The sequence below is a fragment of the Narcine bancroftii genome, chromosome 4, assembly GCF_036971445.1.
Source record: "Narcine bancroftii isolate sNarBan1 chromosome 4, sNarBan1.hap1, whole genome shotgun sequence".
NCBI lineage: Eukaryota > Metazoa > Chordata > Chondrichthyes > Torpediniformes > Narcinidae > Narcine > Narcine bancroftii.
In genome coordinates, this window is record NC_091472.1 from 102,068,029 (window position 1) to 102,082,841 (window position 14,813).

The window sequence follows — 14,813 nt, forward strand, 5'->3', positions numbered from 1 at the left end:
TTGGACGGAACACGGATGGGAGGAATATGGTGGGATGTGGACTGAATGCAGTTCAGTGGGACTAGGCAGAATGATAGTTTGGCATAAAGTAGAAAGGCCTGCTTCTGTGCTGTATTGTCTATGTTTCTAATGATCTTCCAATGGAAATAACCCAAACTTAGATTTTGCATTGAAACGACCAAATAATTTTGAGTGTAATGTTAATAATTGATCTGTTGGTGTTTTTTTTAAATCTCATCTCAGGACACTGATAATTTTCCACAACTCAAGTAAATACACCTATACATCTGACAAGTCAAATTTCAAGGTAATATTCTTGTTTTGTCTATACTTAAGACATTTCAGTTGCATTTCTAATTTTGTTTCGAACTTCCTTGAAATGTATATCCCCACTCCCACTCCACCCTTTAGTTTCAAGTGTCTTCTTTGCAATGTAATAGATCTTACCTCACAATAGTGATATTTCTTTTCAGGTTACATTATTTGTTCTGACTAGTATTTGGTTGGTGTTTAATTATGATCAAGAAATGTTTTCACATATTTGTCTCCTTCTGAGACAGTCCTACAGGATCAAGGATGACTTGCATTTAGTCCAGATCTTTGAGTTCTGAAGTGGTTGAAAGGTTCTCTGCAGGTTCCCAGTCACTGAACCATCGAAACATAGAACACTACAGCACAGAAACAGACCCTTCATCCCTTGCAGTCTGTGCCAAACTATTATTCTGCCTAGTCCCAATTACCATATCCCTTCAATCCATGTACTTGTTCAAATTTTTCTTAAATGTCAGAATTAACTCTACATCCACCAATTCAGCTGGCAGCTCGTTCCACACTCCCACGATTCTCTGCATGGTTTCCCCTAATTTTCACTGTAAGCTTTCCCTTACACCCTTAACACATGTTCTTTAGTTTTTTATCTCTCCTAACCTCAGTGGAAAAGCCTCCTACTACTTACTCAGTCTGCATCCTTCATACATAGATGGAGTGGAGATCCTTGATGGAGGTGCTTCATGCTCCTTCTGCTGTCTGTACTTGACATCCATGTGTTTCTGTCATAATGACTCATTTTGTACCTTCCTGAATGCTCCTCCTTCATTTTGAATGATCATAAGTCAGCTATTACCCTGATTTAGTAAGGGCATTGCACATTCTCAAGGAGACTTGAGAACATCCCTGAAAGGAGTTTCTGTCTTCCTCGACAGAGTGCTGAGTAGGTTACATGCTTCAAGAATCTGGTGTGAGACATGTGGACAATGTTACCAGTCACTGGAGCTGGTTGAGAGTGATCAGAACTTCATTGGTGGAAATATCAGCATTGATTTGCCCATTTAATTGCTGAATTTTACATATTTTGCCGAGACAGAAACTGATTTTTCTGTTCTGAGGCTGTCAATGTATATAGAAGAGCAACAATTACTGCTACACAATGGACTGGGAGCTCGCTGCTGAGCTTCATGTCTTTTTATACTTTTTTCCCTTCTCTGAAGGCTGTGTGGCACACTGGAGTTGATAGAGAAATTCATGAACAGCATCTGCCTTCCATGAGAGGTGATTCCCACATGATGGAAAGACCTTCCTGTGCTCTTGATAAATGCAGTGTAGATTGTGCAGAGGGGACTATTTTCTTTGTGATGTTTCACATTAAGAAAGACCGAGTGCAGTGATTTGAGATAGAGCATAGACCACTACAGCACAGCGTACTTTGGCCCTTGATATTGTGCCGACCTATATATTCCATTCACAAAAAGTGTAGCCCCTTCTACCTCGTAACCCTCCATTTTTCTTTCATCCATGTGCCTGTCTATAGCCCCTTTTCCACTGGCATCCCAGTTAATTGGCCATGCAGTGTCTCGGGATATGAAGCCATTTGTGCTGTTTCCACTGGGCCACCTTTAACCGGGACACTTGATTGGTTTTCCACTGAACACAACTTATCCCTGGGGATCGGAGAGTTTACCTTCGAATGGAATGGAATGGGTAGAAGTTATCTTTTTTCCACTGGTCTAATCAGTACCACGGCATCAGCTGATGCCATGGACATGAGTAGGAGTAGAGGCCGTCAATCCCCAGCATGTATGATGCTGGTGTGCTGATTGTTTTATTTTTCCACTGTATCCTTAACTGGTTAATTCCCCATTAATTCTTGGGTCAAGGTGCCAGAGGAAAAGGGGCTAATGAGTGTGTTAAATGCCCCTAATGTTTCAGCCTCCACCACTACCCTGGCAAGGCTTTCCAGGCACCCCCAACTCTCTGAATAAAAAAAATCTTGCCCCTGATCTTTCCCCTAAACTTTCCTCCCTTTGTGCCAATGTCCTCTGGGGAAAAGGTGCTGGCAATCTATCTTATCTATGCCTCTCAGAATCGTGTATACCTCTATTAAGTCACCTCTCATCCTTCTTTGCTCCAAAGAAAAAAGTCTAAATCTCCTCAGAATGTCCCCCAGGTCCTCCCGGAAGGATCTCACCTTCCGCCAGGTTGAATAGATAAAGGTACCAATCTCCACACCACACCTAAAGCACATTTCCAAGATATCTGATTGAGATTTATGTAATTATTGTGGTGTGAGGTACATTTAATGCAGGTAATTTTATTGCATCAACCTGTACCTCTCTATATTTTTCTTGGATTGACCACACAGTGAAAACCTTTGCTGTTAGAGCATCACAGTCTTCAGGAATATGTTTGAAATAAAAAATGTTGGAGGTCACGTGATGTGGGAAGAGTAAGAGGAGGTGGATTCCAAGAGCTCCCAGGGATTTTGAATACAAACAAGGTCAAAACCTCAACTGACCAGTCCAAAATGCCAAAAAAGGACATGAGAAGAATTTTTTAATGAAACATAACAAAAAAAAAGCAAGTCTGCAAGCAAGAATGCAAAAGAATCACCACCAAGGTGAGAGGGCAAGCTTGGAATGCCTCATGGTGAGGAAAATGGCGGGGCCACCCCAGGGCCCAAAATGGGAACTGCAGCTCCAAAGGAGGAACTCGCCAGACAAGGAGATCAGGTCCTGGATGAATCCAGCATCAGTACTTGGCAGGTATGGAGGGAAACCCCTCTGAAAGCCCCTGGAGAGAAGGAAAGGACTGGGTCCCCCCTCCCACAGCAGGATCGCAAAGTAGGGTGTGCTCGCGGCAGGTGCAAGGCCCGAGGTGAAGTCGGCGTCAGATGCGGGGCAGCAGTGGCAACCCCCATGAGGAACGGATCTGCTCAACAAAAGGGGAAACTGCAAGAAACCAGCGTTGCTACTGACACTAAGGGAGAGTGTGAAACTGCAAGTCTCAGCGGGAGTCCCAACAGCAAGCAACTTCAGAGAAAGGAGAGTAGCTTGTGAGTCCAGCGCTGGATCAGAGGAGGAAGGGAGCACCAGCAGCAGTGAAGAGGAGGAAAAGTCCAATGGCCAGGGGAGACCCTGTAAAGCTATGAGCCCCAGGGGAAAAGTACTGTTAAGGAAAAGTAAGCAAGGAGGCTCAGAGCCCTCCCTGCAGGATGTAATTAACAAGCTAGGGCAGATGGAGGGCAGGCTCTTCAAAGCAGTGGACAAAAGTGCCCAGGACATGGGGGAAAAACTGGAATGGGTCCAGAGCACCCTATCTGGGCTAATGGGCAGGGTGACTGAAGCAGAAGGAAGAATAACTAAAAATGAAGATGATACCCATAATACATCCCCAATTTTGATGATGAAAAATGTATACAGGACATTTCCCTACATTTGGCGGAGGGGAGGGAGAATGTTTTAATAGGGGGTGACTTTAATCTATGACTGGAACCTGTGTTGGATAAGTCCACAAAACATATAACTGGGACCAAAGCAGTGAAAGCCACCATTGATTGCATGAAAGAGTTGAATTTAATAGATGTGTGGCGTAGAAAGGGACTACTCACTTTACTCAAAACAACATGACTCCTATTCTAGAATAATTTTTTTCTGGCCTCAGCCCATTTAGAGGGTAGGATCATGGAAGTTGAGTACAGACCGAGACTCCCCTCAGTCCATTCCCCCCTGGTCTTGACTAAAGACATGCCAGATAAGCAGGACACAGCATACAGATGGCATCTTAATACTCTGCTGTTGAAGAAACCAAAATTCTGTAGCTTTATAAGATCTCAAATATCCCTGTTCTGTAAGGCTAACTGCCCCTCTACTTCAGATAAATTTCTTCAGTGGGATACCCTCAAGGTGTACTTGAGGGGCCAGATAATTGGGTATACAAAGACAGTCAAGAAAAATTATATGAGGGAATTGGAAAGGTACATTACCCAATTAGAGAGGGATTTTCAGAAATCAGGCTCAGAGGATCATTATAGAGATCTCACAAATAAGAAATTGGAATATAATAAACTTCGTATAATATAGAGAAGGCCATTACAAGGTCGAGACAAAAATATTATGAATTGGAGGTGCTCGCCTGGCAGTTGAAGGCAGAACAAGCTTCTAGAACAATCAACGCAATACGAACTGGGACTGGCCAGGTCTTGTATAAGCCCAAGGAAATTAACAAGACTTTTAGAGAATTTTATGAAGGGCTATATAAATCTGAATTGACTGGGGATTCCAATCAGGGGAATGAGTTCCTGGCCAGATTGGACCTTCTATCCTTGAACCCAGAGGAGCAGGCAGGACTAGATCTTTCTTTTACAGAGGAAGAACTGGGTAAAGCATTGAATGAGCTACAAGCAGGAAAATCTCTGGGGAGGATGGGTTCCTGCCTGAGTTCTTGCAAGAATGTAAGGACCTATTAATGCCTCTGTATATGGAGGTGATAGACCAGGCTAGGGAAACAAGATCCCTTCCGGAACTATTACAATGGGGATTGTTATGACAATCTTGAAGAAGGGTAAAGATCCACTTATATCCTCTTTCTATAGGCCAATTTCTTTGCTGAATACTGATTACAAGATCCTAGCCAAAGCCTTGGCAAACAGATTGGCATTACATTTGCTGAAATTGATAAATAAGGACCAGACAGGCTTTCTGCAGAGGAGGCAGGCAGCAGATAATATTGGTGGACTGCTGAGTGTTATGCATCTGGCACAATCTAGAAATGAAAGGGCACTGGCAGTTTCCTTGGATGCAGAAAAGGCCTTTGATAGATTGGAGTGGGAATTTTTATTTAAAGTCCTGGAAAAGGCAAGGTTGGGACCAATTTTTCAAAATTAGATCAGGGCACTATATCATGTGCCCAAGGCGAAAATTGTAACCAATGGGCAGGTTTCTTCAGCCTTCCCACTCACCAGATGTAGTAGGCAAGGATGCCCACTCTCACCAGCTCTCTCAGCAAGGGAACCGCTGGCGGAAGCCATTCATGAGGATCCAGACATAAAAGGTTATAGAGTGGGCCAGGAGGAGCACAAAATTTGCGGATGATGTGCTGATATATTTGATGGAACCCACAACTTCCCTGCATAGAATGCATGAAGTACTGGAGGACTATGGGATTTTTTCTGGGTATAAGATCATTTGGGATAAAAGCTAGGTGATGCCATTCACCGAGGGTAATTACAGTTAATTTAAAGAAAATAGTAATTTAAAGTGGCCACAGAAGGGATCAAATACCTAAATGTTAATATTGATAGCAATTTGAATAATTTATACAAGTTAAATTATGCCCCCTTGCTGAGAAGAATTGAGGAGGACTTAAAGAGGTGGATGCCCTTGCCTTTCACATTGGTGGGCAGGGTTAATTGTATCAAAATGAACGTGTTGCCAGGACTCCAGTATTTTTTTCCAAACATTGCCTGTGCCATTGCCCCAGGGTTTCTTCAAGCAGCTATTGGGTATGGTTAGAAGGTTTCTTTGGAACGATAAGGTACCAAGGGTCTCTATAGAAAAATTGATGGGGGATTATAGTCTAGGTGGATTAAAATTGCCAGACTTCAAAAAATATTATTGGGCAGCTCAATCGAGATACATCGCCTTTCTCTTTTAGGGAGGAGATGTATCATCTTGGACACAAATTGATCTGCTCTTGGTGGGTGAGAAGATAGCAAAGGATTTTATTTATAAATGGGACATTAAATTGTTAACAGGGAAGAAGTGCAGCCCCATATTAAAACAAGTGATTAGTATCTGGGCCAAAATTAACCAGTATTTGAATATTAAAATGGGGCTGTCACCAAAAACGCCCTTGACTCCTAATAAATTAATACCACTGACAGTGGGTAAAAAGATTCTGGATATCTGGCTCCGTATTGGAGTTAGATGTATAGAGGACTGTTATGAGCAAGGGCAATTAATGTCATTTGAACATCTTAAAAACAAATATGATTTACCAAATAAAACATTCCACTGCTATCTTCAAATAAGGTATTTTCTACGGGATGTATTAGGTCCAAGTATGGCCCTACCTCATTACAGAAACATAGAAATCCTGATTCAAAGGGTGATCGGCAAGAAATTTATTTCAGCAACGTTCTAGTCAGAGGGACCCAAACTGGGCCTTCATAGGTCAAGAGAAAGATGGGAGTCGAACTTGGGCATTGCAATTGGTGAGAGGTGATGGTCCAACCTGTGCCGGGAGAGCATAATCATGATCATCAATGCAAGATACAGGCTGGTCCAGTATACTTTTTGCACCAACTGTACATAATGCCTTCGAAAATTAGCAGATCTAAACCAGAACTCCCAGACAAATGCTTCAGGTGTGGTGTTGCAACTGGGACATTTGTGCATGCAACCTGGTCATGTACCAAGGTAAGGCCCTTTTGGGTAGATCTAGGCCAAGTACTGGAGAAAATTATAGGTAAATGGACATAAACCTTACAATGAAGCTGTCCAAATTTCAAATCCAATTTGTGTTAATCGCATTGGCAGTGGCCAGGAAGTGCATTGCAGTGACCTGGAGGTTCGACTCTATCATCAAGTGATGCAACAGGGAAATGCAAAGTTGCGTTCCCCTGGAGAAAATAACTTACAATCTGAGAAACAAATGTAGCACATTTTGTAAGATCTGGTAGCCATACATGTACTACATAGGTGCATGGAAGTCATTGCTTTCCCTGTTCCCTGCTGCCTCTTCCTCTCCCCTGTGCTGGACCTGGTCAAGAATTAGTACTGGCCCAGAAACCAGCCATTGAGCTGCAACAGTCCCTGCCCTTTTGTTTTTGTTTCTCTTTCTCTTGTTATTTGTATTTTTTCCAATGTTAATGTTTGTTATTGTCATTGTAGTATGAATGAAGCGTCTTGGTTTATAGCTGGAGGGAAGGGGTGGGTTGATAGAGACATGGGCTTATATAAAGTCATAAAGGAAAAGAACACATGTATGTGTGATTGTGAACTGCCATCGCTGGCAGGATGCGGCATATGACTGGACAAACTTGATTTAATCTTGAATTCGTACCTCTTTTTTTACTGGACATATCTCAATTCCTTCACATTTAAACATTTCCATCAAATCGCATCATAATCTCTTGTGTTATTGTCCAGACTGTGCTCTTTGGAGTTCCCTAAATAAACCTCATTTTCCTATTTTAGATGCCTATTAAAATCTATTTTCTCAACCATGTACTTTGTGGCTGTTTTAATATCTCATTGTGTGACTTGTTTTCCCAATTGTCGCTGTGTGGCACTTGAAACTTTTATTCTATTTAAGGTCATTCATCTATCCCAGCTTTGGTTGACCTGCTTCCTGACTTTCACGTGTAATGAGCTACAATACCTCAGATATCAGCCATATGCTTGGTTTTATGTGTATTGGAATTAAATTAATATAGTTTAGACATCTGCTATTGATTCTGCAACCTGTGTAACTTGCTAAAATGAGCATAACAATAATGCTTTAGCCCACAGATGACCGAGGACCTTTCTATCTACTCATTGATGATGTCAAACCTATAGAAATCTTGGTTACCTTCTCGGCCCTGGTGCGCTGGGCAGATATCAGTTGTGAAAAAAGCTGTAGCAAAGAAAACGAGAAAGGTTTGTGTCTGAAACTTTTCTTTCTCAGAAAATAATTGTTGGCATTCAGCCAACGAGGGTGGGGTGGGGGTGGGGTGGGGTGGTGGAGGAAACAATTCAGTTTATTGAACTTATTCCATGATTGAATTTGAACCATCGATTACTACAGCACAGAAACAGGCCCTTTAGCACATCCAGTCCATGCCAAACTATTATTCTACAGAGGCCCATCAATATGCATCTGGACCATCACCCTTCATAACCATCCCATCCATGGACCTATCCAATCTTCCCTTAAATGTCGGAATTGAGCCCGCATCCACCACCTAGCTGACAGCTCATTCCAGTGTCACCACATTCTGTTCACATTAAATTACATCTGCCATTTTGCAGCCCACTTTTCAGATCCTGTTGGAAGCTTTGAAAGCCCTTCCTTGCTGTCCTCGCAAGTACAAATTTGCTGATTCAATTCACCCCATTATCATCCTGATCATTAATATAGATGACGTACAACAATGGGTGCAGCTCCCATCCCTGCACCAAATTTCTCTTCACAGACTTTCAGTTTGAAAGGCAATTATCTACAACAATTAGCTCAGGCTTCTTCCACAAAGCCAACGTCTAATCCAATTTACTACCTCATCTTGAAAACCAAGTGACTGGGCTTTCTTGACCAACTTCCCATATCGTACCTTGTCAAAGTACGGCCAGGTAGTACAAAGGATGCATGACCAACCAGTGGAACTCACATCCACAGTAATGGACTGTTTTGAGAGGCTGGCTTTGAAGCCTATCAGCCTCTGTCTGAGTGGCGTGATGGATCCTTTCCAATTTGCTGATCTCAGCAACAGGTCTATGTCAGATGCCATCTTACTGGCTTGACACAAAGCCCTGGAACACCTAGACAGCAAAGACACATACATCAGGATGATCTTTATCAACTACAGTTTGGCATTCATCCCCTCAAAACTGATCAGCAAATTCCAAGGTCTGGGCCTCAATACCCCACTAGGTAGTTGGATCCTGGATTTCCTCACCTAAAGACCATAAGACCACAATCAGTGAGGATTGTTAAGAACGTCTCCTCCACAATCTCCATTAGTACCAGTGCACCACAGAGCTCCATTCTTGGCCCCTGCTCTACTTGCTTTACATCAATGACTGTGTGGTTTGGTATGACAATAACACCATCTACAAAGTGAGGCACTGAGTTAGCATACAGACGTGAGATTGAAAATTTGGCTGAATGGTTACCAGCAACACCCACACACTCAATGTCACCAAAGCCAAGGAGCAAATTATGGATTTTGGGAGGTGGAGAGGGTGAGCAAATTTAAATTCTTGGGAGTCACTATTTTGGAGGACTTTTCCTGCACCCAACACATGATCGTAATCGTGAAGAAATCATGTCAGTGCTTCTCTTCCTTAGAGGTTGTTGAGGTTTTGTATGACATTGAAAATCTTGGCAAACGTCTACAGATGTGTAGTGAAAAGTGTGCTGGCCGGCTGCATCATGGCCTAGTATGGGGGCACCAGTACCTCTGAACGGAAAGCCCTGAAAAAAGTAGTGGGTACAGCCCATGATATCACAGGCAAAACTCATTGAGAAGGAGAAGTATAGAGTCTTTGATAGAAAACAGGATGATGTGGCTGAAGAACACAGAGGCTGCAGGCTGTTGGTCAAAGGCTGTTGGCTGTTGTGACTTGAGGTCAAAGGACCAACGCAAGCTGTGGGCTGCTAGAGACTAGCTCATGGTAACCAAGTTTCGGAACCTGGATTCGAGAGAGTGCTGAGGGCAAGAAGGGCTCCTGAAGGGCCTCAGGCACTGAAGGCTTCTTTCAGTGAAGGTTTGGATCTGGAGCTCGGGTTGCCAATTGGAGGTTTGGATCTGGGTTGCCAATGGTTTCAACTGGAGTCTGTGAGGCTGCAGAAGCACTGGAGGCAAATCAACGGACACTCGGTGTCTCTGAATGGACTCACCTTTGCTTCTCTTTCTCCTCTTATTAGGGGTGCCGGATAATGCTCATGGCAACTCTTTGTTTGCCTTCAGGCAGACAGATGTTGAAGTATATCATGTCTATTATATTTTTAATGTATTATTATGTGACATGAAAGGTTTAATATTGAACCATTAAATATTTCTGTGAGGGGCCCATTATTATTTTGCTAGCCTCCCTCCAGATCCAAGGGAATATCTTGTCAGGGATTTAAGCACCCTTATTTGTCTCAAGGCAGCGAGCACCTCCTCCTCTGAAATCTGCTGTTTTGCCCCACTCAGTGTCCATCTACTGAGTAATATAGATGTTAAAAGTCCATTTAAGATCTTCCCCATTTCCTTTGGCTCCTGGTATCAATGATCTTTCTGATCTTCAAGAGGACTAATTTTGTCCGTTATTTTCCTTTTGCTTTCAATATATCTGTTGAAGCCCTTGGGATTTTCCTTCACCTTGTCTGTAAGAGCAACCTTGTGCCTTCTTTTAACCCTTCTTAAATGCTTTTCTCCATTTCTTGTACTCAAGTGGCTTGTTTACTCCTTGCTGTCTATTCCTGCTATGCACCTTCTCCTTCTTCTTTACGAGGGCCTTAATATCTCTCAAACGTCAAGTTCCCTCTGCTTGTTAGCCTTACCTTTAATTCTGACAGGAATATACAAACTCTGTCCTCTGAAAGTTTCAACTATGAAGGCTTCCCATTTACTAAACATACCTTTGGCAGAAAATAACCTGTCCTAATACACATTTTCCGGGTCCATTCTGATGCCACGAAAATAGGACTTTCTACATCTTATAATCTCAACATGGGGACCACACCTATCCTCTTCCATAATTATCTTGAAATTAATTGCATTATAATCACTAAATCCAAAGTGTTCCCTTACACTTACCTCTGTTACCTGTCCTGCCTCGTTCCACAATATAAGATCCAATATTGCACTCTTTCTCATTGAGACATCAATATCTTGGAATATATAGGACACTTCCTGAACACATCTGACAAACTCTAACCCATCCAGCCCTTTTACAGTCTGGGAGTCCTAGTCAATATGTAGAAAGTTAGAACCACCTATCACAAACTATCACAATCTCTCTGCAAATTTTCTCTTCCAATTCCCTCTGACCATTGCATGGTCTATAATACCATTCCATTAGTGTAGTAATCTTTTTCTCATTCCTCATTTCCACCCATATAGCCTAAGTAGACAAGCCCTCATCTGTCCTGACTGATACCTGCTATGACATTTTTGCTGACTAGCAATGTTATATCTCCCACCACCCTCCCCAGATTGCATTATCAAAACCAGATTGCATTATCAATTAAAGCAATGCAGTCTCATAAAGCTCCAGGCTTCAACAGTTTTCCAATGGAGTTTTATAAAAAAATTAATGATAAATTATCTCCATTGCTATTATCTGTGTTTAATGAAGCACTGGAGCAAGGAGCTACACCAACTATTTTACCTCAAGCATCAATAAATGTCCTGCAGAATAAGGATAAGAATCCCATCTCATGCAGCTCCTAAAGGCAATTGTATCTACTCTGTGACAGATTATATTATTTTTGGATTGTATATAGATATGTTTTTGGGAGATAAATTGGGGCAGGTTCTTTAGTGTCGGTCACATACAAACACTAAAACAGATCTTATTTAAAACACTGGAGCTCTGCTCATGCTAGAGTCATCAGCCCCAGAGCCTTTGCAAAAGATTTGGAGAGTGCCAAATCCGTTCTATCATCTGGAGAATCCTGAGGGGGCAAGTTTTATCAGTAAGACACTAAAGTGGCTGATTAAAAAGGAATCAGTTGTGGGTGTTCAGTGAACAACAAATCTCTCTCTCTACACCGACAAGAACCTTTCTGATTGGTAACCATTTACCTTTCAAGCACCAAAGCCTGGTGAACTTTATAAATGTTAAATTCTGTGCAGAGTATAAGAATTGCCTGCAACCAGTGAACTTGGAGGAATGAGAAATGATATTGGACTGTGAACCAAAGAACTTTTCTGAACTTACACACACTTGCGTTTAGAATTAGAAGGGGGTTGAGTTAGGTTAGTTAAGTCAATAATGTTAAGTTAATGTGTGATTCTCTTTTCATGTTTAAAGATAATTAAAGGCAACTTTTGTTTAAGTAACCATTTGTCTTGGTGAAAATCTATTGCTGCTGGGTTTTGGGGTCCTCTGGGCTAGTGTTAAAGTGCTAATGTTAAAGTGTTAGCCAAGGTCATAACATTTCAACGAGAAAGAGTGTTACTGAAGAGCAGAATGGTTTCATAAAACAGTGCCTTCTGTCCTTCAACATCCTACACTTTTCAATATTATCTACTTGAAACATTCAACAATGTCCTCAGAAGTTGTGATTTCCTGAAAAAATGAACGATGAAAAGGTAAAGTGGAAGTCTCTTTTTGCAGTATTTGTGGATTTGGTAACAAGTTTAACTCTTGGATGCATCTTCTATACACTGCACCCCAAGCTTCTATACAGACAAACATACAAACAATATTAACTCTGATGATTTGGTGTTGGAACATGGTGCCTTATCTCCTCTTACTTTCATCATTGCAAATGAAGCATTATCAATTATGTTACCATCTTCCTCCACTTGTAAACAGATGATCCCCAATAGACTGGAAAAGAGAGTTTCGTTATATGCAGATGATTTGCTGCTGTTTGTAACAGATCTGCAGAGAAGCATCTCTTCTATCCATTTTGGAGGAGTTCGGATCTCTTTCAAGTTATAAATTAAATCTTCAAAAGAGTGAAAGCTACCTGTTAATGCAGCAGTTCTGCAACTTAATCAATCAGATCTGCCCTTTCCGTTTACTCGATCTGGGCATAAACACCACACATCCATCCTCCAACCTCCTAATAAAAATATTTACTTCTCTTACTGACCAGGTGAAATCAGATTTTCAGAGATGGAGCAATTTTCCCTTGTCACTAATGGATGGAATAAACATAGTTAAAATAAATATACTACAAAAATTTCTTTACTTGTTTCCAACTATTCCCTCATTTATTCCAAAATATGTTTTCACCTCTCTGATAAAAATAATTTCCTCCATTATTTGGAATGAGAAATCTCCAACGGTTCATAAAACATTACAAAATTGTAAAGTAAACGGAGGACTCGCTCTTCCCAATTTCCAATTTAACTACTGCGCAACATCATCTCCTGATGATGCTCATAGAACACACTACATCATCGACACTTGTTGATGGTTTAACAGGCGTCGTCTTCTTCAGGAAGACATCAGTTTTTAACTGGATAGATTGTTTCTTCTTTTTCATTGTAAATTTCTCTGTAGCAAGCAAGAGCATCCTCTCTCTGCCTGTCAGGTCTTGCAAATCTCTTGTAATTGACGACCATTTCTTCTAACACCCTTATTAATAATAGTAAGCGCTATTGGTGCCTCTTTAACTTCTGCTTCTTCTGCCTCAGTTTCTTTATTTTTTGCTTCCTCCAGTTCAATCAGCTCCTCATTGGAAATTTCTTCAGCTTCAATGCCAACAAGCTCAGCAATGTCACCTTCATCCATTTCCAATTCTAGCTGTTTCCCAAACACTACTATCTTGTTATGTATTTCATCAACAGCAGAATCTTTGTCAAAGCCTTTGAAAGTGCTCACAAAACTTTCTTTCAAATGCCATTCATACATAGCCTTGTGACTTCTTCCCATGCTGCAGCAATGTTCCAGATAGCATTTAGAATGTTAAAACCTTTCCAAAACTCTTGGAGCACTCAGGCACATTCAGTCAATTTAACTGCCTGGCCCAACATTTGGCGTAAATAGTACACTTTGAATATAGCTATTACACCTTGATCCAATGGTTGAATGAGTGAGGTTGTGTTCAGTGGCAAAAAAACACAACCTTTACATCAAGATGTATGTCGCCGAGAAGCCGTGGATGCCCTGGAGCATTGTCTAAAATCAGTAGAAACCTTGAATGGAATGTTGTTTTGATGATAATATTCTTTTGCCTGAGGAATAAAATGGTTAAAAAAAACAGCCTTCAAATAATACCATTGTCATCCAGGCTTTCTTGTTAAGTAGAAAATAAACAGGAAGCATATGCTTGCTCACATTCTTGAATCCTCAAGGGTTCTCAGAGTGGTAGATTGGCATATACTTTAACGCTAGGAGCATTGTAAGGAAGGTAGAGGAGCTGACCGTGTGGATAGACACTTGGCAGTATGACATGGTAGCTATTAGCGAGACATGGTTACAGGAGGGATGTGATTGGCAGCTAAATATTCCTGGATTTTATTGCTTTAGGTGTGATAGAATCGGAGGGGCAGAGGGGGTGGTGTAGCATTGCTTGTTAGAGAAAATATTACAGCTCTACTTCGGCAGGATAGAGGACTCATCCAGGGAAGCTGTATGGGTGGAATAGAGGAATGGGAAAGGGCTAGTCACGCTTATAGGGGTGTATTATAGTCCACCTAATGGGGAATGAGAACTAGAGGAGCAAATCAGTAGGGAGATAGCTGATATTTGTAATAAGCACAGAGTTGTGATAGTGGGAGATTTTAATTTTCCAAATATAGATTGGGAAACCCATTCTGTGAAAGGGCTGGATGGGTTGGAGTTTGTAAAATGTGTGCAGGATCATTTTTTATGTAGAGGTACCGACTTGAGAAGGGGCAGTGTTGGATCTACTCTTGGGGAATGAAATAGGTCAGGTGACAGAAGTATGTGTTGGGGAGCACTTTGGGTCCAGTGATCATTGTGCCATTAGCTTCAGTTTAATAAGGGAGAGGTCAGGACCTAAGATTGAGGTTTTCAAGTGGAGGAAAAGCTAAATTTGAGGAGATGAGAAAGGATTAATGAGGAGTGAATTGGGATGATTTGTTTTATGGGAAGGATATAGTAGAGAAATGGAGGTCTTTTAAAGGTGAGATTTTGAGGATACAAAAT

General features: G+C 41.5%; 1 protein-coding gene across 7 annotated transcripts in view; it reads left to right on the forward strand.

The window, feature by feature from the left end:
* The window catches only part of adgb (androglobin), a 308,223-nt gene that overhangs the window by 172,733 nt on the left and 120,677 nt on the right, over positions 1-14,813 (forward strand). For all 7 annotated transcript variants that reach the window (XM_069932245.1, XM_069932246.1, XM_069932240.1 and 4 more), the window contains 2 exons: positions 244-307; positions 7,781-7,916. In XM_069932245.1, coding sequence (XP_069788346.1) covers positions 244-307; positions 7,781-7,916 — 200 coding nt within the window. The remainder of the gene's footprint in view (positions 1-243; positions 308-7,780; positions 7,917-14,813) is intronic.